This window comes from Kryptolebias marmoratus, linkage group LG13 (genome assembly GCF_001649575.2).
Source record: "Kryptolebias marmoratus isolate JLee-2015 linkage group LG13, ASM164957v2, whole genome shotgun sequence".
Lineage (NCBI taxonomy): Eukaryota > Metazoa > Chordata > Actinopteri > Cyprinodontiformes > Rivulidae > Kryptolebias > Kryptolebias marmoratus.
In genome coordinates this window covers 15654217-15679792 of record NC_051442.1, presented here as the reverse complement: position 1 = coordinate 15679792, position 25576 = coordinate 15654217, and the positions used below count along the sequence as shown (strand labels likewise).

The 25576-nt window shown below is 41.0% G+C and overlaps 1 protein-coding gene across 2 annotated transcripts; it reads left to right on the top strand.

Moving 5' to 3' along the window:
• The first annotated feature begins 4222 nt into the window (after positions 1-4222).
• On the top strand, positions 4223-21270 carry scn4bb (sodium channel, voltage-gated, type IV, beta b). 2 transcript variants are annotated; one of them, XM_025010519.1, is made up of 8 exons: positions 4223-4420; positions 4951-5084; positions 6969-7234; positions 14226-14389; positions 14475-14694; positions 16156-16285; positions 16487-16595; positions 21231-21270. In XM_025010519.1, the coding sequence occupies exons 3-7, from the start codon at positions 7150-7152 to the stop codon at positions 16581-16583; spliced, it is 696 nt and encodes a 231-aa protein (XP_024866287.1). In that variant the 5' UTR covers positions 4223-4420; positions 4951-5084; positions 6969-7149; the 3' UTR covers positions 16584-16595; positions 21231-21270. The 2 variants fall into 2 exon arrangements, with proteins under 2 accessions (XP_024866287.1, XP_024866284.1); XM_025010516.1 differs by lacking the exon at positions 21231-21270 and having other exon boundaries at positions 16487-17758.
• The last annotated feature ends 4306 nt before the right edge of the window (positions 21271-25576 follow it).

The following is a 25576-nucleotide window of genomic DNA, read 5'->3' as shown; positions in this document are numbered from 1 at the left end:
TGAGATAAAGGCACGGAGGAAACAACGAGGAGTATCAGCAGCCCTCAGTTTTTATCTTATTTATTTTTATGGGTGAATAATAGATTTTCACCTGATTTAAGAACAATGGATTATTCTGTGTTCAGCCCTGGTGGAAACAAAACTTAATCCTGTTTACCTAAAGAATTACTGAGACAGGCTGAAGAAAAGACATTAAACGTGTAGAAACATACCTAGAAAGGAATACTGAGCCTTATTTATCTATGTCGAAAAGCACTTTAGTGGCAGATATTCTGCTTCTACAGGTTTTTTCCCCAGCTGCTACAAGGCACGACTGTACGTCCTGCTTTCATCACACACACACACACACACACACACACACACAGGTAGGTCACTAAATTTCCTGCTATGCATGATGAGTAGCAGAAAAGATTTACAAAAAAATGTAAAAAAAAAAAAAAAAACTAATTATAATGAGGTATTATGTATTACTCAAGCTTCAAACCCCTAAGGTGCCACTGTTTTTCTTTTAAAAAGTGTGTAAGATAAAAACTAGTGCATGTGTTGTAATTGGTGCGTGTGTGTGTAAGGACCCCCTCAAACCAGATGACGACCTTGCTGTAATGTCAACGATCTCATAGAATGGCTGAATCACCAGGGCCAGACAGTCTTATATGCATAATCTGTCTGTTAGCAAAATATCTCATTAACCACTGGACAGATTACAATGAAACTCTCAGACAGTAACTGTCGGCTGTAAATATACGACTGATTAATGTCTGGAGTTTATCCAGTTCAAGATGGCTGCCACAGCCTTTTTAACTAACACAAAAATGGCTGTAACTCAGTCTGTTTTACACGTATTGAGTGAAAGTTTGGTATGGTAGTAGCTGAGAGTCTTTCCTAGTTCATACTCTGAATGCTAACAGATCACACGAGATACATGTATGTAACTTATATATAACTCTGGCACGCAGGTCGGTGGGCGACACTCATTCTTTCAAGAATTAATTCAAATGTGACGATGAATTTTAGAGAGGACAAACTTGAAGGAGCTGAGGAGAGACTGTGCTGTTCTCACTAATCTCAACGGGAGAGTAAGAAACCAAACAGGGCCATTCCCTGAAAATGATGCAACATTTTACATGACAACAGCATGAAGAAACTCCTGAAACTCTGTTGTGGCTTTAGGTTTTGGTGTCACCCACCCCAGGATTATCAGCGGGCCTTCATCTGGTCCCCCCTTTAAAAACCTTCTGGTTGGTGAATCGAGATAAATTTCATCAGATTTCCTACAGTCGGAAGTTCAGCATGAACATAATTGTTTTATGGGGGCTTTAAATCATTCATTTAATCCATTTTTCTCCGGGATGGTGTGACTTTACAACATACAACTTTGAAGATTTAAAATCCAAACTTAATTCAGTCTTGAAACAAAAACTTAGAACATTTAGATTTAGGTTCTTTAGGTGTTTAAGTAAAAAAAAACAAATCAGCAACACTGAAGCTGATTTCTTGTAATCAAGAACAGTTACTGGCGGAGGGCAGAGGTGAAATGATTAATGGATAAAGTATTCTCACTCAACCACCACCTGTACGGTTATTAAGAAGAAGCCGACATGTTTAAGCGTGTTGGGTTCGGAGGGCTGGGGGTGAAAAACCTGCTCTAATGAATATTTAGTTTTTATCCTGTTTTATAGCTATTATTCAAAGACATCTTACATTTATATGAACCACCTTTGTAAAGATCAAGTGAAAGATGGTAAAAAAAAATCACAAATCCTCAAATTTGTCCCAGTCTTAATGTAGAATATTATAGCACTTGTCCAGGTTAATTAAAACAATGATTTTGCTTATTTCTAAAACTTTCACGGCTGATAGTTGTCCAAACTCTAATTTTCTCTCACAGCACTGAGTCACAGGGCCATCTATAGGACCAGCAACAGCAGGACAGCCGGAAACATTTAACATGAATGATTTTAATGCTTCTGTTAGCAAAATATTTCATAAACCACTGAACACATTTTAATGAAACTTTCAGGAAATATTCATTGTATGCACATCGACAACTGATTAACATTTGGAGCCAATCCAATTCAAGATGGCCACCACAGTTAACTGACTTTAGTAAACACAAAAATAACTACAATTCAGTCAGTTTTACAGATATAGAGCTTAAATTTGGTGTGGTAGTTGGTGAGAATCATTCACAACACGTTTTCCAAGCACTGCTCGTTGTGCAAGACCTTTGCTTAATACTGCAACATTAAGTGTTGGAGTCAACCCTGTCTGTCTGTTAGCAAAATATCTCCTGAACCAGTGGACCGATTTTAATGAAACTCTTCGAAATTAATTACTGACAGCACGTCTACAACTGATTAACCTTTGAAGTCAGCCTGACTCAACGCTGGCTGCCACAGCAAATCAACTTTAGGAAACGCAAAAAAATGGCTACGACTCGGTTCATTTGACGGGTGTTGAGCTCAGCTGTGGAGTGGTAGTAGCTGAGAGTCATGGAAGATCTCGCGTGAGTTTCGATGATGTCATTTACGTGGGTCGACCAAAGAAGCTGTAACTGCGTTCCTTCTCATCATTAAATGATCTTAGTTGTAAAAAAATCTGGCTTGAAACGTGGCGGGCGATATGCATTCCTTCAAGGATCGCTACGCCTTTAATTATTGTTAATTAATTTGTGGCAGAAGCTGTTTTAAGGTTGCATCATTTCACACGACTTCGCCTGAAATGCAAACTATTTCTGCTTGATTTGGACTCATTTTGTTTAAACTGAATCCATTTAATCATGATTGATGCATGTGATAATACTGGAACGGTATGAGTAGGACAAAGGGCAGCTTCATGGATGTGTGTGTGTGTGAGAGGTAACATTAAATAGGGAGTAACGTTTCAAGGATGCATGCACAGCGCTCATCTTTCCGGGCCCCTCCACTGGAGTCTCAATGCAGCAGCGGCAGCAGCAGCAGCACTGGGAACTCTTCCAAAACTGCAATAAGAGAGAAAAAACAAAAACAGCGCTTTGCTGCAGAAAGACAGGGTGCCGCTGCAGAGCCGAGCAGGACCCGAGCAGGACCTGAGCGTCCAACGCACACAGGAACGGCCTTAAAAACAGGATCAGGTGGATCGGGTGGACTGTGCTGCACATGTGCTCCACGTCATGAGTCACCGGCGCCGTGAAGAGGCGCCCTCAGCACAACGAGGACCCTCTGGGATCACCGCAGCGAGATGTGTGCTGCCAGCAGCAAGGACACACACATCTCAGGTGCTACAGGGCTTTAACGACTTAAAGCCAAACAGTTGCCAACACAAGTAACAGCACAACCCTGGGAAAGAAAGGATCTGTCAGGGCATGTGTTTTCCTTCCACACAGAAAGTAGGGCATCTGTATGAATAAAGCACATTACAGTGTACGCAACATGCCCGGCAGATGGTAAAAAAACCACCTTGGTCAGGATTTTGTCCGTCTGCTTCCTGTCATCCTCTACCAGAACCATCCCACGGCGTCTGTCTGCTCGGACGGAAACCTTGCTCTCTGGAGCTGGATTTCAGTCTTCTTGTTAAAAAGACGACAGACAATTAAAAAACAAAAACAACAATAATAAAAAAACTGAGAAAAGTTAGACTGAGAGGGCGACTCAAGCTGCATCTATTAAATCCTCAGTCGGGACATTATTTGCAGCATTTTCTGTGACAGTGCTTGTGTCTTCGTAACCCCACACTCCTTTCATGCTTCTGGACGGTGTTTCTGCAGCTTTACTGCTCCTGAGCCTTAAAGGGATAGTTCAAACCATTTTGGAAGTGAGGCTCTATGGAAAGATTATGAACAGTTAATATCTTCTTTGTATTGAATACCGCCTTAAATGACATAGTCTAATTCTCAAAAATACTTGTTTTTTACAACACTGTCAATTCACATTACATTCTTATTTTGGCAGAACTATGATATTCTGACAGAAGTGCTACAGGCTGCACAGAAAGTGCTACAGCTAGCTGCTGCTGCCAATATCAGTGCAAATAATGCAACTAACCCCGCAATGAAAAACTGACAAGACTGACTCCTGTTTAGAGCAGGGGTGTCCAATCCTGTTCCCCGAGGGCCACCGTCCTGCATGTTTTACTTGTTTCTCAGCTCCAACACACCTGATTTGAATCAATGGGTGATCAACAGGCTTCTGCAGAACATGAAGAGGTGATTTAACCACTGAATCAGGTGTGTTGGAGCAGGGAAACAAGAAAAACTTCAAATAAAACCCCCTAAACCCCTGATTTAGAGATTTAGAGCCATCTACAACAAGCAAGATATTAATTGTTCAAAACTTTTTCATCTAATTCAAAAGATCCAGACTTTTGCTTTAAGGCAAATGTGTGACACGCAAGTCTCAAATTGTGAGGATGGACGGATGGATGGATGGACGAACTAGTTGAGGTGACTCGTTTTAATGTGATGTTTTGCTAAAGAGGCAAAGAAGTGTTTTGTTTAGCTCTTTACTTCTTTCCCCAGTATCAAAACCTGAAATGACTTGAAGCCTCTGATTTTAAACTTGCCCTCAGCAGAAAAAACAAAACAAAACAAACAAAAAAGGAAACAGCTCCATTGTGGTGATTTGATTGACGTTGTGCGTGATTTCATCTAATTGTGTCCGTGGCAACCAGCAGCTCAGAAGACTACACACTCTAGAAAAAAGCAGAATCTAAAAGGTATCATCTTGGGAGAACAAAGACCAAAGCAGATGTCTCTGCACTGAAGTTTGGTCTGCAAATGTGCATTTTACCTACAATGTTCAAGCTTTTACCTATAACTGTTTCTAATAAAATGAACACCAGGTTGTAAATTTATTTGAAAATGTCACCCAGCTGTTTTACTTCTGCACTTTAGTTTAGTGTGTTTAACCTTGATTCAGCCTCATTGTTCCTGAGACGTACCTTAACTCTATTGTTCTCCATTTAACCATTTAGTGTCTTTCAGCCTATGGACCACTATAAAACCACCTTCGGTTTAGAGTAATACTCTTTTACATCCCACCACTGACGTCTGGGAATCCGATCGCTGCCACGTCTGAGGATGACTAATCAAATCTGGAAACTCTGAGGTAGGCACTTTCTCCATCATGTCCTGGAGTAAATTGGACACGCAGTGCTCAGCTGTTTTGGACTAATGGGGAAGTATTACTGAGCAGACAAAAAAAGCCATCCTGCTGCCATCCACTTATATCATTGCACTCTTCATCACGCGCTGCCATAAAATCACTGCGAAGATTTTAAGGAAACTCTCAAAGTGATCACCTCTACAACTGCTAAACCTTTGGTGGCAACTCAATTCAAGATGGCCGCCACAAAGCTTTGGAATGGCTGCTTTGAAAATGTTACTCCATTTAAAATGCAATTAGTAGCACAACTGTTTCGATAACCTTATGGAAAGTAAAGTAGCTAATTACGTTTAGTTACTTTTTTTGATTCCGTTTTCTTAAAATTTGACTTGAACGATAACCTTGGCGACTGTGGCTGATGGCGATGACCTCGCAGCACTACTCAACACTGACTTCTGTTAAACCCCTTTCTAAGGTTGTGACAACACCGTGTGCACAAGAAAAGAAAAAGCCCCAAATAAGCGCTCATCTATAGCTTTTTTGAAAGTGTAAAGTAAGTCGTGATCATGGAAGGTAACTGTGATGAACTGCAGTTATGTTTCTTTTGTAATCCATTTATGTGGCACAGTTACATGTAACTAGTTACTCCCCAACCCTGCCACCGCAGCTAATCGACCTCAGTGAGCCCAGAAATGGGGACAACCCGGAGCATTTTACAGAGACTGAGCTAAGATTTGGTGTGGTAGTAACTGATAGTCATCCCCAACACATGCTCTGAGGGCTAACAGATGAAGTCCTTGTTTGACCTTCCGGAGAGGGAAGGAGCACAAAGTTCCCACGCGTGCCTCACTGACAGCTGATGAAATTAAGAATTATGGGAAAAAAGGGACTGTTTCCTCTCCTGCTGTAATTCTTTGATGCTAATGAAGTACAGTTTATCAATGAAGGAGTTTATGAATGGCTGCGTGTCCCGACTGAGGCCCTGAAGCTGTGCGACACATCCTCCTCCTCCTCCTCCTCCTCCTCAGCCAGCACTGCAGAACTTTTCTCTGATCTTCACAAACGCTCCGGCACACACACACACACACACACACACGCACACACACACGGTCAAGAAGATGGGGAGGAGGATGATGAGGCAAAAGGAAGGGAGAAGCAGGGAGAAGGAGGGAGGGAGTGGGTGAGTGAGAGGGGCTGTTGGGGGGAGAGAAAGAATAGAAGGATGCAGGGTGTGGGGTAAGGTGGGGGGCAGGTGATGGAGAGGGAGCGGGAGCGATGAGGAGAAGTGGCGAGCAGCCAACGGAGAGGACAGAGGAAAAGTTGTGGGACGGCTGGAAGGACAGATTCAGCTCACCAGGGCTCTGCTGCGGATGGGACGAGAACAGCGGCCTGCTCCTGTCTCCCTCGTCTCTCTGCTCGTCTCCTCCTCCTCCTCCCCACCACCATCACCACCTCCACCGCCACCCACCCTGCTCTGGTCTTCAGTTGTCTCTCCTCCCGGCCGGCACTGCACCGTGGCTGTCTCTGCAGAGAAAGTGCTGGCTGGCAGATTCTCCTTGTGTGAACCCTGACTCTGCGCAGGGAGAGTTTGCCGCTCTGCTTCTGTTCTGTCCTCACTGACTCAGCTGTACGAGCAGCCGGGGAGGACTGGGGGGGGGAGAGGGCTGGGGGGGGGGCCCTCACCGAGCCCAGGAGCAGGTAGGCATGACTAAACTTCAGCTGAAATATGGACTACTTTAGTTACTTTTTCCTGGGTTTTATTCACTTTCACAATAAGTGGCTTCATCGTTCTTCTGACATGCAGGGAAGCTGAACTTTATATTGAACTTCTTGTGCTTTTTATTGCCTTCTAACTGCTTAAGATTTTCTTTTTCTCGTTTTTTTTAGCTTTTTGAGTTCAAATTGGAGCTTTTGAGGAGGCTTTTCAGTTCCAGGCCCTCAGACATCAGCCTCCAATTCTCCTCCAGCGTATCAGAGAGGCTGAGCTGTGCTGAGGAGTATTTTGCCAGCTGCGTCAGCCTGATCTGGATCCTGCAGCATCATTTGTTTCGGGGCAAAGCGAGCTGCCATGGAGGTCCTTTGGATCGGTGTTGAGCCTCTGAAGTCAGGCGCTCCATACGCAGCCTTCAGCGTCGTCTTCACTTTGCTGTATGGTAAAGTCTGTCTTTTATCTTCTGTGTCCTTCCTGCATTTATCAGTTCCCTTTGTTTTACATCAGTGTGATGGAGGGACATTGCTCCTCCTGATCTAAAACTGATGTCTATTAGGGCCGCATGTGCAGAAACTTTTTAAATGTGAGTTAATTCACTGAATTACATTTTTTTTATTTCTTTCATAAATTTTTGGCCAGTTTTGTTCTCAGAGCAAACTTGGCTTTGCCAGAACGACTAAAATGAGCTTAACTGTTCAAGTTTTAGCAAAAAAAAAAAAAAAAAGTAGTTTTTTTTTCCCTTTAAGGGGAAGTTATAAAAGTTGCAGGTAACCAAATTTATTCTTTTATCCACATTGTTTTACATATGAGCTCTATAATCTACAATCCAACTTTATTCATAAAGCACTTTAAAACACCAGAACAGATTAAAATGCTGCTCAGAGTCGACAATTAAACACAACTCATGCAAAGCAACAACAAAAAGTTAAAACCATGAGTAAATTAAAACCAAGGAACAAACACACATAAAAATCTGATGAAGTGATCAAATCTGTCAAATTAAACATCGGAGAAAAAGAAGAAGAAAATCAAATAAAATCTCTTTACAAAGAGTTTTAAAAGCAGACAATAAAGAGGCCTGTTTGGGATGGAGGGGCAGATTGGTCCACAGTTTAGGAGCTGCTAAAACATGTCTGGCCTCCCCCCCCACCCCCACCCCACACACACACACCCCGAGTTTGAGCCTCTCTGGACAGCTGATCTGAGTGAGCGGGTGGGTTTCTAAGGATGCATCAGCTCGCATAGGTAGGGTGGGGCCAGGCCATTCGGAGACTTTGAAGCAAATAAAAGTATTTTAAAATGGATCCTAAAATGCACAGGCAACCATTGGAAGGAGGATAAAAAGAGGGGGGATGTGCTCGCATTTATGCCAGTTAAAAGTCGCGCAGCAGCATTTTGGACCCTCTGCAGCCAGTTAATGAAGGACCCACTAACCCCCACATAATGGGCATTACAGTAATCCAGACATGTTGGTGAGAAAGGTGAGGATTACTGTCTCAAAGTGCTTCCTTGGAAGGACAGGTTTTACTTTAGCCAGCTGCCTCAAAGGATAAAAACTCCTTTTAACGTCTGCCCTGATCTGGCTGAAGCTCAGGATCCAGTTCAACCCTCAAAGTCCTCACGGTCAGCTTCTTATACTGGGTCAAGGGTCCAACATCTACAGGGGAGGACCCAAAAATCCTCACACTTTTGGTCTTATTAAGAATCAAAACGTTGAATGCCATCAAGGCTTTTGTTTCCTCAAGACACCTAAGAAGCGGATAGATGGAGTCTGCGTTTGTCTTTATAGGAGGGTATTTTCTGACTGTGGGACCAAGTGGGAGGAGACGGAGAGAGAAAAGAAGAAGACCTAAAGCTGAGCCTTATGGGACTCCACAAGAGAGAGGAGAAGAGGAGGGTGCTGAACCTGAACCATTCCAGAGCAATGCTGCTGATTCCCATCCACTGCTCCAAACGAAATAGCAGAAAATCATGATCCACTTAGTCAAAACGCAGCCGTTAAATCTAAAAGCACAAGGATGACACAGTCACCAGAGCCGGGAGCTAAAAGGATATCGTTAAAGACTTCTAAAAGAGCCAATTCGGAGCTGGAGAAAGTTTTAAAACCGAATTGGAAAACCTCCAGAACACTACGGTCCTCAAGAAAGACAATTAACCGGCTGCGCACTTTCTTCGAGCAACAAACGGGCCATAGCGAGCAGAAAATGTAGGATCCAGTCCAGGTTTTTTTAATTAGAGGTTGCACCACTGCATTTTTCAAAATGGTCAGGGACCACACCTGAGGGCAGACTAGGTTCAAGTGGACATGGTCCTAGAGGGGAGGGAAAGATCTTCAAAAAGTCAAGGAGGTACAGCACTGTTTGGAGAACCTGATGGCTTCAAATGACTAATAATCTCCTGCAGAAACGACAGATTCTCAGGTTCAAACCTGTCGACGAGCAAAAGAGAACAAAGGGAAGTGCTAGATGTGTAAAGTGACCCTGTAATAAAAAGAAAAGCTGCGTCATGCACTCTTGGCCCGGTGTTTTACAGCAGATTGTTCTGGTTCAGATAGAGCAAAGTGTCTTACTGGCCTGAAACCAGTCATAGCTAACAGCTGCATAAATCAAAGGTGGTAAATATAAACTTTTAAGGATGTGTTTTTGTACAGGAAACTGTTCGGTTTTACTTGACAGTAAGTTATATTAGATTAAAAGAACGGACAAGTTTATCTTTAAAGCTACTGTCCTGAAAGGCAGGCAATGATGTAATTGTCAGTATGTGAGTGCATGTGTTTGTTTGTCTGTCTGTTAGCAAAATATTTCATGAACCACAGGACAGACTGCAATGAAACTCTCAGAAAGTAATCATTGGATGAACATCTACAGCTGATTAACTTTTGAAGTCCCCCTGATTCAAGACGGCCGCTACAGCTAATCCACCTTAGTTAACACAAAATCTGCTACAAATCAGCCAATTTTACAGATACTGAGCTAAAAATGTGTTGTGGTAGTAGCTGAGAGTCATCCCAAACACATACTTAACATTATCACACTAAAAGCTATAAGTGTACCTTTTAAACATTTTTATTTCAGTAATGTTATTTATTCTAACAATTCATTATATAGTTGTTATATTTGCAATGAATCTATGAACAGACTGAATAGTGTCACAGTGTTGGCAGGTTATTATATAGTTTATTTTCTTATTTGTTTGGGACTAAAAAGAGGCTTTTTTTATAGTTAATGCCTTTATTTAGAGCGAACCAGAAGTGTTGTGGCCACTTGCAAGACAAAAAATGCAAAGTAGACATAATGTGCAGATGCAGGTGTCCAAGCAGGTGAAACTGCAGGTTAAAAATAGCTTCACCATTTATAACTTTTCTGTGCACTTTATTTTACATTGATTGTTTTAGCCTGTGAACAGATGGCTCAGTTTGTGTTCATATGAACCACTCTGTGTGTTGGTGTTAAAGGGATAGTCTGGCCAGTTTTGAAGTGATGTTCTGTCAGAGTGTTATCCATCGTTAGTACCTTATCAGCTGTGAGATCAGGCATAGAGCACAGACTGCAGAGAAAAGGGCAGAAGTCTTCATCCACTCTTTTTTCCAAAGCTACATACCAATGTGAAAGAACGCTGCATCAGCTAACATTAAACCTCCACATGTAGCACACCAGTATGATTTTATTTTATTTCTTTAGAAAGAGTTCTTTTATCAGCCTGAAAAATGACAGGCTCTCAGTTAGCCAGCCATTGGCCTCGCCTGGAGGAAGACTTCTGCCCTTTTCTCCACACTCTGTGCTCTATGACTGATGTTATGGCTAACTATTGATAACTATCTGACGGAACATCACTTCAAAAATGACCAGACTATCCCTTTAAAATGTTAGAGAGCGAGACAGAAACTACAAGCACAAATTTGTCACCTATGTTTTTTCACATTTAAAGCAGCTTTCTACAAAGGGATGTACATTATAAGGACAGCACTTGCATCCTGAAATACTTTCATCTATAAAAGACAGAAACATGCTAATATTAATTTTATTTCATAGCTTTTTGTCTTTGTTGTTTCCTTAAGATTCTTCAGAATCCTGCTGCGGGCATTTATCAGCAAATTGAACAAATAAAGGTCTCCATTTGACATATGTAGGATAGAAAGTGGAGCACCACTGTTCTACTTTTATCTGAAGACTCACAAAACTGGTTTCATACACTTCTTGGAAGAGAAAAAAAATGAAACTGAACTATGATAAGGGCAAAACTAAATGCTAATCCACTTTTTTTCCCCTGCAGTTTTAGTGATGGTAGTGACAAAATGAGGAACGCCAACCAAAATAAAGGCTTATTATTCCTTGAAGGAATGCATATCACCCGCTGCCTTTCATGCCAGAGATAGAAACCTAAAATCCTCCTATGTTGAAAAATGACTCGGGTAGAAACGTCTTGATCAAATCTTGAAAATAACGTGTAACTGCAGGATCTCACACTATCTGTTTGCACTCAGAGTATGTGTTGGGAGTGAGTGTCAGCGACTACCACGCCAACTTTTAGCTCAGTATCTGGAAAGCTGACTGACTTTGACCTTTTTTTGCGTTTTCTCATGTCACTTAGCTGTGGTGGTCATCCTGAATCAGACTGAATCCAAGGATTATTCAGTTGTTGACATACTCTATATTCAGTGATTACTTCCTGAGAGTTTCATTAAAATCCATCTCGTGGTTCATGAGGTAGATCACTAACAGACAGACAGGGTTGACTTCAAGCATTAAAACCAAAAAAATATATATTTCATACATTTTGTTAGCACTCAGAGTATGTGTCAGGGATCCCTCTCAACTACTACCACACCAAGTTTTAGTTCAATATTTGTAGGACTGACTGAGTTTTAGCCATTTTTTGTGTTTTCTGTGTTTGATAAGCTGCGGCGGCCATCTTCAATCAAGTTAACTCCAAAAGTTAATCAGCTGTAAACGCACATCCAGTGATTACTTTATGTGAGTTTCATTAAAATCCATTCATTGGGTCATGAGATATTTTGCTAACAGACAGTTACGCAAGCACACGCACACAGATGCAGACAAATTACCTTTTGAGGTGGTGGGTGATGAAAATCTTAGAGGAACAAATGTCAAAATGTTTCAAACGAACATCACTGCGGTCGGAGGTACAAATTGAAATGGGAACGCTTCAGTGTTATTTCCAGATTACAACACGCTCTCCTCCGCTGTGTTTAGCCACCTCTGCATGTCTTAACAGAGTCCCCCCCCCCTCGAATGCTGCAGTGGTGTTTGCCTGACGTTGACCTTGACCGCGTGGTGAGAGTAACACGGTGCTCTCCAAACAAGGGGCAGAATCACACGGACCACAGCTGCTCCTGAGACCGCTCATCACGGCCTCGATCCTTCTGTTTGTCCTCCAGCTGCTGGAAATGAAACATTTGAACCTGAAAGCTAAACTGAGCGGTGCTAGTTTACCTGCTACATTTACAGAGGAAAGAGGAAGACATAACAACTAAATATACTTAAATTTTCTTTTACTTTGTTCAAATCAGTGAGGGCAGAATTGAACTGCTGCCACTTCCTGACCCCAGTGATCCCTCGTATTGAGTTACACTTTTCACAAGTAGCACGAGCAGACTGCATCCGCTCTTATTGACAGTAATGTCACAGCAAGGACGCGGTGCGCTTGTGTTACTGAGGCTTTCAGTTCTTGAATGCCAATAATAGAGAGAGTGCATAATGGCAGAATGCACCAAAAAATCTACTATCATTAGGTTTAACATAGAGTGGAAAATATTTAAGCCAATTCTCTAATAAAGCCTATATTAAAACAATTTGACTCAAGAGTTTTAGGTCACTTTAAATCATTCACACACCACTTTTTGACTTTATATGTATGTTTAGAATTAATAAAACAATTCTTTTCCACTTTTAACTTAATTAATCTAAAGTATTATAATCATTGAGGTTATAACCACATACAAAATCCAGTTAATTTCCATGTTGTAAGACAATGAAATAGATGCGCCACAATAAAGCTCTTAAAGGGACAGTTCAGATGTTTTGAAGTGGGGTTGTGTGAAGTACTTGTGTGTAGTCAGTATCTTTCCTGCAGCTGCCTGCAGTCAGTGATTTCAGTTGGAATTGAGGTAATGGTTAGTCTAAAGAAGGTCATTTAAGAGTAAAGTTCAGCCATCTAAGACAACTTTGAACCTCAGAAATATCGTCGGTGTTCAAGTGAACGAGATGTTTTAAATTGTTACACCACCTGACAATTAGACGGGATAGTTACGCAGACTGAATACACTGAACATGATCTTTAGGCTGGTTTATACTCCATGAGAAGAGCCGAAGGTGTGTCTCGCTGACCTGGGTGCCTGACAAAAATTACATGTTTTCCTACTTGCACCCCCTGCTGACACCCCATCTCGTGGTTTGCCCTCAGTCAGAAGTAGATTCTTACAGGGATAGACAAATGGTGAAGAACTTGTGGAAACAGATAGCGCAGTCGTTGTGCACAGAGGAGTCCGTCTCTCGGAAACGTTGGCAGTCTCTTGTTGTTTATATGCTTTGCTATGCTCCTGACGTGTGGCACAGTGGGAGGGTTCACCAGGACTTCTGGTAAGCAGTTTCTCTTTGAGTTTAAATTGTCCACAATCACGTCAGTGAGATGCAATGTCTTACAGAAAAATACAACCGTATTTCACCTAGAAACAATGCACCCGTACTGATCTAATGTCTCATCAGTTTGCTCTCAGTCAAACTCTACATAATGATGTGACTGGTAAAATATTCCAGGATGTTTTGGATCGGTTCTAAGGGATATTGTCATGAATATGGACGATGCCAGATGTCAGCCTCATGACCCACAAAGCTCAGCTTCGCCTTCGGCACAGCAAACTCTTGGACTTTTGCAAAATTATTATTATTTTTTTTTACAATTTGAAATTGGCAAGGTATAAAATCATTCACAGTGTTTAACGCATTTAAGTGTTCTAGTGTTTCAAAAATAAATTTGGTCCCATTTTTAGGGTTTTTATGTGTTAAACCTGAACAGTTATACGATTTTAAGTGTGTGTGTATGTGTGTGTTTCCCATAGATTTTTTTTGCATCTTTGTAAATAACCATTTTCACTTCACCAGCTTTGAATCTTTTAAGGTTTCATGAGAACTTCTTGATTCTCTAAACTGAAATGACTCTGACAGCGCTCTGCTGCAGGTAAGATACTGACTACTCGGAGGTAGTGCACACAACTTTGAAGTGTTTGAGCTATCTCTTCGATCAAAGGTGGTGATTAAATACAGAAAACCCCCAAATCGTGTGGCCACAACCACATGAACATCAAAAAGAAGCCCAGTTTCCTTTGCTTCAAATTGTCACACAGGCCTCATGTTTAATTTAAGTGTTCCAGTAGAAGGCAATATTTTTCCTTATCTGCTGCTCCTCTTCCTCAGGTATGTGGTCTGCTCAGGGCCTGGAGATGTCCGTGGGGAAGATTCCCTACCTGGAGGCGGTGAATGGCAGCACGGTCATGTTGCCCTGCACGTACGCCAGCTGCATCGGCATCAAGAACCTCTACTTCAACTGGCAATTCAACGACAGTGGCATCATGACAAAGGTAAAGCCTCACCTGAAAGATGTCCACTCAGCTGTTGGTAACACGTAGGCGGTATTGTTGGATGACCTCCTGCTGATCCCGTCAGGTGTGTGAAGCAGAGATAGCCTCGGAGGACGTGGAGCCGCCGGTGAAGATATTCAGAGAGCGAGTGGAGTTCGTGGGGAAGAACCACAAAAACAATGTCTCCATCCTGCTGTGGAACATCACCTTCGAGGACACAGGCCAGTACACGTGTTATGGACGCAATCCCAAAGAGAAAGACAGGAACCACAGCGTCATCTTCACCCTCATTGTGGTGGACGAGTGTGAGTGCACAAAATTTGAGTTGCTAAATATAAGTTTTTAGTCCAAATTATTTTTATTTCCATCACACAAATGAAGCTGTCCCTTCAAATTAAAGCTATTCTGCTTAGTTTTTTTTTATTTTATTAAATGCTGTTGACATAATATTTTTATCCATCTGCTCGGTTGAATTTTTTCCTCCAAACTTCTGGTAGGCAGAAACCCTCTAATCTGGCCATTCTTCCTTCAGTTAATTATATTACAAAAATCTGCCATGACTTCTGGATTGGCCAAATATGACTCCATAAAATGCAAACCGAGGTAAAAGTAAATCAGAGCATGTATCTAGATTTTAAAGATTATATACATTAGGCCAGATATACAAAGATAGTCAAATGAGTTTAAAAGAAAATGAGTCACATGGGAGGATAATTATAGAGTAGCATAAGATATTCTGGTTTCAGTAAAATGAATCAGACATTGTTAAAATGGGCAGTAACTTTTAAAGAATAATGAATTCTGTTTTATACATCTATTGTGTTGTTAAAGGTTTAGCGTTAAAGGGATAGTTTTGATATTTTGGAGTGGAGTTATGTGGAAAGGTTATAAACAGTTAATATCTTACCTGTTGTAGATGGCTCTTTGAACAACCTCAGATTTGAGAAATAAGTGACTCTGACAGGATTGACGAGCTAAGGGCTAGTTTAAAAGAGATCAAGACCAAAGTGGATTGCCATCCTTTTGAAATAACTCTGTACTCCAAAGTTTCATAGAAGTTCAAGTGAAATCTATTTTCAAAACTTTCCCACTTCTGATTAAAAGTTAAAAAGCAAAGCAACTGGACTTCTTTTAATGTCCCAACCAGGGAGCATGTGGCGTTCCAAGCTTTAAAGTGCACGAGATGCTCTGTTGGGAAGCAAAATGTTTTCTACTACAAAATAAAAGTCCAGTTGCTTTGTTTTTAAGCTTTTAGGATTTTGCCATGTCCTGTATGACTGCGAATCTACACCAGCATTTTTCATTAAATGTTATTTACATTAAATTTCATGGTTATATGCAAGCACAAATAGCAGCAGCAACTAGCTGTAGCACTTTCAGTGCAACCTGAGGCCCCTCACTGTAGAAATATCATCAAATTTCTTTTAAAACAACTGTGTAATTTGAAATTAACAGCGACGTAAAGGTTTTAAAAAGTAGCACTTATATGAACTTGTATGAATTTTTTGAGTTGTTTAAAGATGGCAGCAGTTCACTTTGGTCTTCACCCAGCCCAGACTAGCCGTTAGCTCATCAATCCAGTCATTGTCTCCAAACTGAGGTTGTTCAGAGATCAGGTAAAATATTCACTGTTTGTAACGTTTTCTACAAAATTCCACTTCTAAAGATCTGAACTAGATCTTCAGGTTTTCCCAAAATATAACAAATCTTCTATGAGGCTTTAAATGTTTGATTTTTCTCCCCTGGATCTCTGCTAACGTTCGCAGTGAAGGTGGCTGACAAGACGATGACCATCATTATAGCCTCGGCTGTGGGCGGAGCCATCGCCTTTCTGATTGGCTTCATGCTGCTGAAGAACTTCACCCTCTTTGTACTCGCTAAACTCGAGGAGAAAAAGTGAGTTTCCACAACCGTCTCCATACTTCCAATCTGTGCAGCTGCTTTGTACTCTTACATTGGATGTTGGCAGCATTTCAATCTGAAAAACCTCCTGTAGATGTTTTTTTTTTTTTAAACGCTGTAATTTTGACACGTGCCTTTGAGCTGCTGTGCTGTGCTCTAACACGACTCCCCCTTTTTTTTGTCCCCACTCTGCAGTAAGGAGTGCCTTGTAACTTCATCAGGGATCGACAACACAGAAAACGGCCTTTCAGGATCCAAAGCTGATTCAAAACCGACACCAAAAAAGAAATGAGGCCGAGAGACAGTATGCAAAACAACTTGAGCACTCAGATTTATATGATATTTGCAAATTTGTACATTGAACACAATTCATTCTCTGTAAGGTAATAGCTCTAGCTACGATATTCAACTTGGAAAAATGTACATTTGCACAGAACTATACCAGGCGTGCTCTGAGCGGTAACTGTGCAGATGACATACAATTGAAGAATCAGTAAATTATGAGCGCAAACATTACTACTCAAAATGAGCCCATCACCTAAACACAGTTATATTATATAAACCTTAAATAGGATTGCATCTACAACAGAACTTGGACTGCAATTTATCCAGAATGTTTAACCATAAATGAGCTTAAAGACGTAGTTCAGATCTTTTGATGGCGATTTCTGTGGAAACATTAGGAGAAATTACTATCTTACCTGTTGTAGATAGCTTTCCGAACAGCTTAGTTTGAAGAAAAAAAAGTTTAATTATTAATAAAACTGATAAACTCACAACTAGTCCGGATGTGGTCAAGACCAAAGAGGTTTGCTGTCGTCCTAAAGCAACTCATTATAAACATTTTAAAGCGATTCAAACACATTTAATTAAATTACATGGACATAAATTTTAAAAAATGTTTTGGCAGAATGGTAATGACATTCCTGCCAACACCTGCAATTAAAGTTGTTTTAAAATGTCAGTGATCCACCTGGGTCCTGGCCATGCACAGACTAGCCGTTAGTCTAGTCAGTAGTAAACTACTTCTCCAGAGTGAGTGTTTTTGACACCCTATCTACAACAGGTAAGATATTAATTGCTCTTTAACTTGTCACAGAACTTCATTTCAAAGAACTTCAACTGTTTCTTTATTATCTGATAAGTATGTGGATAAGTAATGTTAGAATGTGCTTTCAATGCAGCCTGTCGGTACGTAGAAAGTAAGTGAAGGACAAATGTGAAACTACTATAGAGAAAAAAACAGTTTGAACTTTTGACCCAAGAACAATTTATCATGAACAAACTTCACTGCTCCAAAAAAAGCTGTAAAAGCAAAAAAAAAACTGCAACTGCAAAGAGAGTCCAGCTGCTTGAGGCCCTGTCCACACGGGAACGGTTGTGAAGACATGATAGTTTTTAGCGTTTCACATGAAAACAGACCCAAAAAGTTTTTTTTCTAAAAAAAAAAAAAAAAATACCTTCTATAGTGAAAATATCTTGAAATGCCACACTTACAGTTTCGTGTAGACGCCCAAAATGCAACCTTTTGAAATCAAAGTCAGAGGCCAACCTCTAACCTGACCTACGACCTGACGGCATCGTCTTCTTCTTCTTGTGCTTACGTTTTGCACCCAGTGTGTGGCATACGACTTGATTCCTGTTTTTGGTGTACTTCCATGGCAGCGTTACAGCGCCACACACAGGACTGACAGGGTTACTGCAGCGTTTTGGGTCTTTTTTTTAATGTTTCCATGTGGATGAAGACGTGTCTTGAAACAGCGCTGCGTTTACGGGGGTATTTTTAGAAAATTAAATAAAAAGAACATTTTAGAAAGACTGGTTCCATGCGGACAAGGCCTGAAGCTCAGTTTATAACCGAACCTTTCCCAAATTTTCCACGAGCTCCACGCAAAGAAACAGTCGACGGGATGATTCAGTTCCTGTGCACAGGATATTAGACTGTACGGTTTAACAGGTAAAACAGACAGTTGTATGTCATTTAGCGCGGTCGGCCCAAATTTACTTTGTTTTCACTAAATGAAAACCGATGAAAATGCAATGTAATTTCAACTGGGCTGAACACACACTCATTTTTTAAACAAAAGATAGTTTTCCTATTCCATCCAAAAAGCATGACTAAAAACAAAAAGTTAAAGTAGCTCCAGCGCATTGATGATATTGTCACTGTATTGTAGGATTCAGCCCAGTCCTTCATCTCGTCCCTCATCTTTGCTTGATATAAACACTTGTGCCTGTTAATGCATCCGAGCTCATCTAAACACTGCAAAACAGGTTTTAAAACTCAGCAAACTGAAACAATGCAATAAGCTCTTGAACTGAAATGATAGACAATCCCATTAAACAGTCCCCCTTCCAGTCCCTAGAAATATAATAATTAAAAGAAAAACATTCAGAGGATGCTGCTTTTAAAACAAGTAATCAATGTATTCTAAGCATGAGCAACACAAGCCAGATTTTAGACAACATGCTTGAATGCAGACATACTTTTAGATATTCAGGTTCTAATGTACTAACTTGCAGTTTCAGATCCTAAGTTAGCTGTAAATCCCATTTTATTCAACTCTAATTCCATTAGGCTAAACCTGGCTAAAGCTTTGGATTAGTTGGAGTCTTTTGACGCTGCCAGACTCTTTTACTTAGTAAAAGCATCTTCATAGAGGTCTTTTTTTTTCCTTCTTTGCTCTTTGTTGTGGTTTTTAGTTTGTAACCTAAGTCCTTACAACTGCTCTGCACTAAAAAAAGATTACAAGCATTTACACAGTAAACCAACTGAATGTTTGTGGGTTTGAGGGGTAGTTAGTTTTTTCTTAAAGTGGAGTTTATGAGCAGTCAGTGGCTTACCTGCGGTGGACAACAATCAATGTGAGCTCAGTGGAGCTCAGGGGGAAATTCTTTTTAGGGGATAGTCAAGCTAAGAGCTCAGATTATTGCCAATCTTTTTGTTGAAACTTAGTACCTTACTTTTTTTTCTTTTTGTTCAGTATAAATATAATTTATGTGGCTCCAGCCACTTCACTTCCATCTGTTCCTCCAACAACATTGACGAAAACACAAAAGAAAGTTAATATTCCATCTCTTTGACTCTCAAACCTGTTGTCCCCAAGTCAAGTCAGACTTTCTTTGCATAGCACATTTCATGCAGTGCAACCCAATGTGCTTCCCAGCTAAAATAAAAATACAGTTTAAAATGCATAAAAGTAAACATGTATATATTAAAAAAACAACACAGCAGCACAAATGGGTGCTGTTCACTAGCGTTGGCTAAAGTTTTTGGCCTTAAGGCTGAATAAAATCAGCAGTCTGTCCGTTGCGTGATATAGTTAAAGGCCTAGTATTCCTTGAAGGAATGCATATCACCCGCTGCCTTTTATGTCAGAGTTTTATACTAAGATCTTCTTATGATGAGAAGGGATGAAATTATATGACATTATGCGTGAGCTCATGTAACATTACAAGCTCAGTATGTGTTGCTAATGACTCTCTTCTACTGACGCATTAAACTTTTGCTCAGTATCTGTAAATTTGACTACATTATAGCCATTTTGTGTTAGCTGAGGTGAATTAGCTGTGGTGGTCATCTTGAGCGTGGTTGACTTAAAAACGTATTCAGCTGTAGATGTACGTCTCGTTATTAGTTTCTGAGAGTTTCATTAAAATGCTTTAACTGGTTCATGGGGCATTTTGCTCACAAACAGACAAATGAACACACACACGGGCAAAAACACAATTGAATGAAAGCTTGTGCCACTGTGTTTGGGCTGTAACAAATTAGCCCATTTATAAGGATTTTGCATTTTTCTCATCATCGCATTAAAAGTTGCTTTTTTTACATAGATTTTCTCATATTTATTGTACACATTATGGAAGGCTTAGTCTTGTTAGCCTATTTATATCAGCCATCTACAGCTGACTATATCCTGCTAATTCAACATCATTCAGAGTTTTATAAGTCTCATCCTAAAACAACAACTAAAGATAGTAAAGCTGTGTGAATCTGAAAGTCTTTAGGTAGGTCTGTAGATAATCTGTATGAGCCAAAGGCAGAATAACTCCTGGCAAACTCATAGGATCAGGGGTAGGTCAGGGTATTTTACCAACATGGATGTCATTCAGTTGAGAAAATAATAAGAACGAGAGTCGCTGCCTCATGCAAACGTGACATGGTAAAAACTCTCCACACAGCATCTGCTTTGAGAAGGGAAGTTTAGAGTTTGAATAGTTTCGGAAGTTAAATATTGTGTTAACTTCACTGCCCTGTAAAAAAATTCTTCCTGAGTCTCCAAACAAAAACCGCCCTGATCGCTGTCCACTGCAGGTGAGACACTGACTATACAACTGTGCTTCAATGAAACCAAACTGCTCCGTTCAGGATCTTATCTCCAGCTGGCTGAGTAGAGGGTCTGCAGCTCCACCAGGAGATAAAGGAACGGCCTCAGTTGCCCACTGACTGTGCCAAACAGGGACGATCCCTCCTGAATGTCGCATCAGGACATAAATGTTTCCACATCAAACACAGAGAAACAGTCAAATACAGTTTTTAGCTGCATGTAGGCTTTAAAAGTAATACCTCATGTCCTGTAGACTTAAATGTGAATATCTGATGGTTTTTGAAACTTGTGCTACTGTGTGTTAAAAATCATGTGCCTCAATCTTTAATTACTAGCTTGAAGCAATATTACAACGAGGTGTGCTTATTCATATTTTTATATGGAAAATGAACTCATCCGCTGTGAGTTTGTGTTGCACATAAGGCTTAAGTAAGTGCACCTGTCAGTACCTCAAAAGCTCAAAGAATATTGATGTAATTCTTTTTTATTTTATTTTTTATTTCTTGTTGTGTGCTATAAGTAGCCAAAGATATAAAAAACACAAGTTTCAGAGGTTTTGTGCAGAAATGGTTTCTTGTAAGGGAGTAATCTTTGTGGTTTCTCCACAGGTTGCCCGGCAACTTCTGCACCGAAGCAGACGACGTTCGCTAATAAAATGCACTTAGAAGTTTATTATTTTTTTTATTTTGAACTTTAGTAGAGATAAGGGCTAAATGTTTCTTTGTGAGCTATCTCGTCATCAACTCATCTATACTTGACTAACTTTCAGTGAGAAAGCAAAGGAGCTTCACGAGAATCTTAGAGAAAGGCGTCGCAAACGTGCATGGTGCAAGAAATAGTATGGCCAATATGCATTTGTCATATTTGTCTTTGCCACGTTCTTTTCCCTCTTTTCCAGCAAAAATCCTCTCTTTGAGTGAGACAAAGAAATGTACTGTGAAGACGTGAACTCTCTTTGGGCTGTGTTGTGACTTTGGAGAAAAAATGCTGTTTAATTGCAAAAAATAAAACATTCTTTTTGCACATGCAAGGTTATTTCTTCCAGTTGGTGTTAATCCTTTGAAGAAATGCTGTGATTTGTTTGAATTACCGTCTCACAAGCTCAGTTTAGGGAGAAAACAGGGGGTGATAGTGTTAGCGTGAGGCTTTACAAGCAACTCTGTGCAAATCACAGCAGAACTAAACCCTCTGTCAGTTTCTCACACGGCACCGCAGAGTTACTGTGACAGCTCCAGCAGTAGTTACCATGGATCTGGGAGGAGAGGTGACGGCATGCGGGCTGAATGGGGGAGAAAATCCAGAGTGGAGCACTGATTTGATTGGATCCCCAGCACTTGATCCGGCTCTGAAGAGCCTATAGACTGCCGCTGCTCTCTGAACACGTACACACAGCAGTCGTGCTCCAACTTTCCCCTGAATAATGTTCTGACTCAGCCCTGTCTTTCATGTGTATCAACTCTGAATCTGCTTTTTGTGCAAACTGATAAACTAATAAAAGTTTGGAGTATAATCCGTCTTGATGCTGTGTCTATGCTGTGTGTTGGAGTGCAGTGTTTACGACAGCCCTATGACCCTCCAGGCTAAAGAAGGAGGAGAGAACTGAATGAATGCATTCATGAACAGCACTCATCTTTTCTGTGAACTTTGAACAGAACAAGGTTGTTTTTTAACTGATGAGCTGAACATGGCTCACTGTGTCGACCAAGGACGGACTTTCTAAAGGGCTTAGCAGGGCGTTAGCCCAGGACCACCAAGGTTTAGAGGGCCCCAACACTGTATTACAGTAGTATCATTAAAGTATAGTATTATTTTTTTAACAAATAAGTGCTTTTATTTATTTCCAATGAGTCCCTAGAAAGAGTTAATTGGTTGACCTTGATTAACAGCTGCTTAATGGTTTCTGCTTCATTTGCTTCAGATTTGATTAGATTTTTTTACAATCTTAAACAGTACTACTAGTTGTACTAAATGACTTCACTCGCTATAATGGTTTGTAAATATTCCTATAGAGGACTGATGCCGTGTTGTTTTATGTAATCATTCTGTATTTTCAAATTCTTCAAGGCAATATGCAAGTCTACAAAGAATGCTAGGCCTTTAATTCGTTATGAGCCGTCATCAGTCTGCTCCTCTGCATGGATGACATGAGACTGTATGCCACAGAGGAGCGAGACACTGATTTACTGATCCGTCTCACCAGGATATATAGCAAGGACATTCAAATGCCATCGACTGGATAGATGTGGTTGAATGGTGTCCAAAAGAGGCAAGGTGATCACAGCTGAACTACCTGAAGGCAACAATGCAGATGTCCAGGACATCTAAAAGTGTCTTGGAATCCCACAGGCAACAGGCAAGCAGGATGAGGCCGCAAGGAAGTCAGCCACAACCAAATACCTGCAGAGGGAAAGACAGAAAATGTAGAGAAAAGGAACGAGTTAGTAAACGAAACTGCAGAAGAACCCTGAATGAACTCCTACTATCTCATGATTAATTAAAGCAGAAAGTAGCAGCCAGACAGGCTTGCTTAACTGATCCCTGGCTGGAGTAAGTTCCTTCATAAAAGCAGAAGTTTTGCAGTTTGCTGCCCTGGAGAGTACAGATGTGTAATAACACACACAAAAAGCCAAAATTCCATCTATCCATCCATTCATGCTGCAAAGGAAACATGTACAAGAAAGGAACCCAGTGACATTCTGCTGCTGCTCCTGGATCCAAAGCCAGAGAGGATACATAATCCCTTCAGTGAGTTCTGGTTCCCCTGGGTTTCCTTCATCAACATGCAAGGTAATACTAGACACCAGGCGGTAACCTGGAAGTTGGAGCAGGTACAGCGTTCCCACAGAATGATTCCAGTACAAGTTTTATGTCTCTCTGCAAACAGAACGTCGCCCTTACTGAAATAAAAAAATTACACCTCAGATGATCTGTTTTTTAGGTGCTGACCCTTGCTGATTCACGTAGGTCTTACCTTGCTGCTGTATGTTCAAATACTCATTTTTCTCATAAGTTTAACAGTAATTAGCTATTTTATGCTTAAAAGAAAGGTTGCATTACACCATGATCATCTGCGAAACAGTAGGTGGGACCTAAAAGATGACAGCTCCTATAAACCAGGTCCAGCTGGCTTCAGTTCCCAACAAGAAGAGAAAGGCATTTGGTTTAGGAATATAATACATGTCGATGGTCTCATCTCTGTGGTACTTTCCTGGAAAACCTCCAGAAGGGAAAGTCCATGTGGAATCCTAATCAGATGTCCGAAACACCTATAAGAACAGCTGTTCACCCCATCTCTAAGGCTGAGCTCAGCCACCCTGCAGAGGAAGCTGATTTCAGCTGCTCGTATCCGGGACCTCATGTTTTTGACCATCGCGCCTGCTGGTTGCTGTCAGACTATCGAATATGCAGTAATGGAGTGCATACTGTGGACTATTTTACCTTCTATTGTTCTTTTGGATTTTTAAAATTTCTTTATTGTTTCTCAAAGGGCACTGATGTCTGCATGATGGGAAGAACTAATTTTATGTCACATTTGTGTGTGTACTCACTTTCAGTGAACTTTCTCAAAGAGACATATTTTACTTTATGTCTTTTTTTTTTTTTTTTGCTGCTGAATTCCTTAGGAGAAATGTGGGCCCCCCTCGCTTGTCTGTCCTGTGTTTGGCCAGCAGATGGCAGCAGTGAATTGCATAAAGATTTGAAACCCTTCCACCCTCGGGTCTGCTGAGCAGATCGCAGCAATGAGCAGAAGGTTTGGAGAAAATTGAGAAAGCTCCTCGGATGAGAAGCGAAACGTCTTCAGCTACAGAATAGAAGTCCAGTTGTTTTTGTTTTTTAACTTTTTTTGAATTTACCATGGCCTGGATGACTGAGAATCTACACCAGCATGTTTGGAGAAAAGTTTGACCGTGTAAATCGATTAAAGCAGAAATGTTTACAGTTTTACGCCTGTCCATTATTATTAAGGCTGTTTTCTGCTTTTGAAATGCGAACAAGATTCTGAAACATTTTGCTTAGACTAAAAATTAAAGAAACTAAAAAGAAGTAGAAGAAAACACCTCAAACGATAAAGCATGACATCAGGTAAGTTTGGAGACATTTTTTTATTGTTGTTGTTGTTGTTTTGACAGGAACTTCATCCTTTAAATCACCCAATTCTGTAAATCTCACAAATGCTGGAACATTTTGAGTTTTTCGTTTGGTGAATTCTACACAAAGTTCCCACGATTTTATCCATGTTTCGCCCTCACTCCGTGTCTGGGCAGATTCTCCGCACTTCTTTGAAATATTCAATGACCTGGGAGTGTCCTGGAACTTCCTCCCTCCTCTCTGCTCATGCAGATGAGCTGTTCCCGTCTGCAAAAAGAAAAAGAAAAAGAGGAAGGAAAAATAAAGCTGGAATTTTTTAAAAAAGAGAAACGACCACTGTAGAGAAGTGTTCCTTGCCGCAGGTTAGGAGGTTCACCTGCTGCTCCTGTGAACTTGTGCTGCCCTCCCCACGCCCCGCCGCTCTTCCTCCCTGCCTGTCTCGAACTGCGGCGCCTCTCAGTGCGCAAATGTCCGCCCGTCTCACGGCTCCGGAGGACAAAGAAAACGTCTCCGTCCGGCGGCTCCGCGGACCTTTCAATAAAAGCCCCGACCCTCAGTGGACAAAAAACGAAAAGCAAAACCCAAAAACCCACCCAGGCAGGTCCACTTTCCTGGACCGTCCGGGTTGCGCAGAGAAACGTGGCCGTCGGGGCGCACAGGTGGGCGCGCGCTCTCCAAGGTGCCAACAGCGCTGCGCACAGCCTCCCGCTGCTGGAACGCGACAAATTGAGCCAAGGGAGCTGTTTCCTTAACGCAGACACTGGGCTGTTGCGCTCATCTGTTCCTTTTTATTTTTCTTTCCATATAAAGAATGGATTTGTATGCACGGTAGTGTTGTGGAGAGAGGAGGAGGAGGAGGAGGAGG

Bases quoted from the DNA above. Each gene is read 5' to 3' on its own strand.
- scn4bb (XM_025010519.1), top strand. From the start codon at position 7,150: ATGGAGGTCCTTTGGATCGGTGTTGAGCCTCTGAAGTCAGGCGCTCCA. The intron at 14,390-14,474 runs GTAAAGCCTCAC...TGATCCCGTCAG, and splicing joins ACAGTGGCATCATGACAAAG to GTGTGTGAAGCAGAGATAGC. The intron at 14,695-16,155 runs GTGAGTGCACAA...TAACGTTCGCAG, and splicing joins CCTCATTGTGGTGGACGAGT to TGAAGGTGGCTGACAAGACG.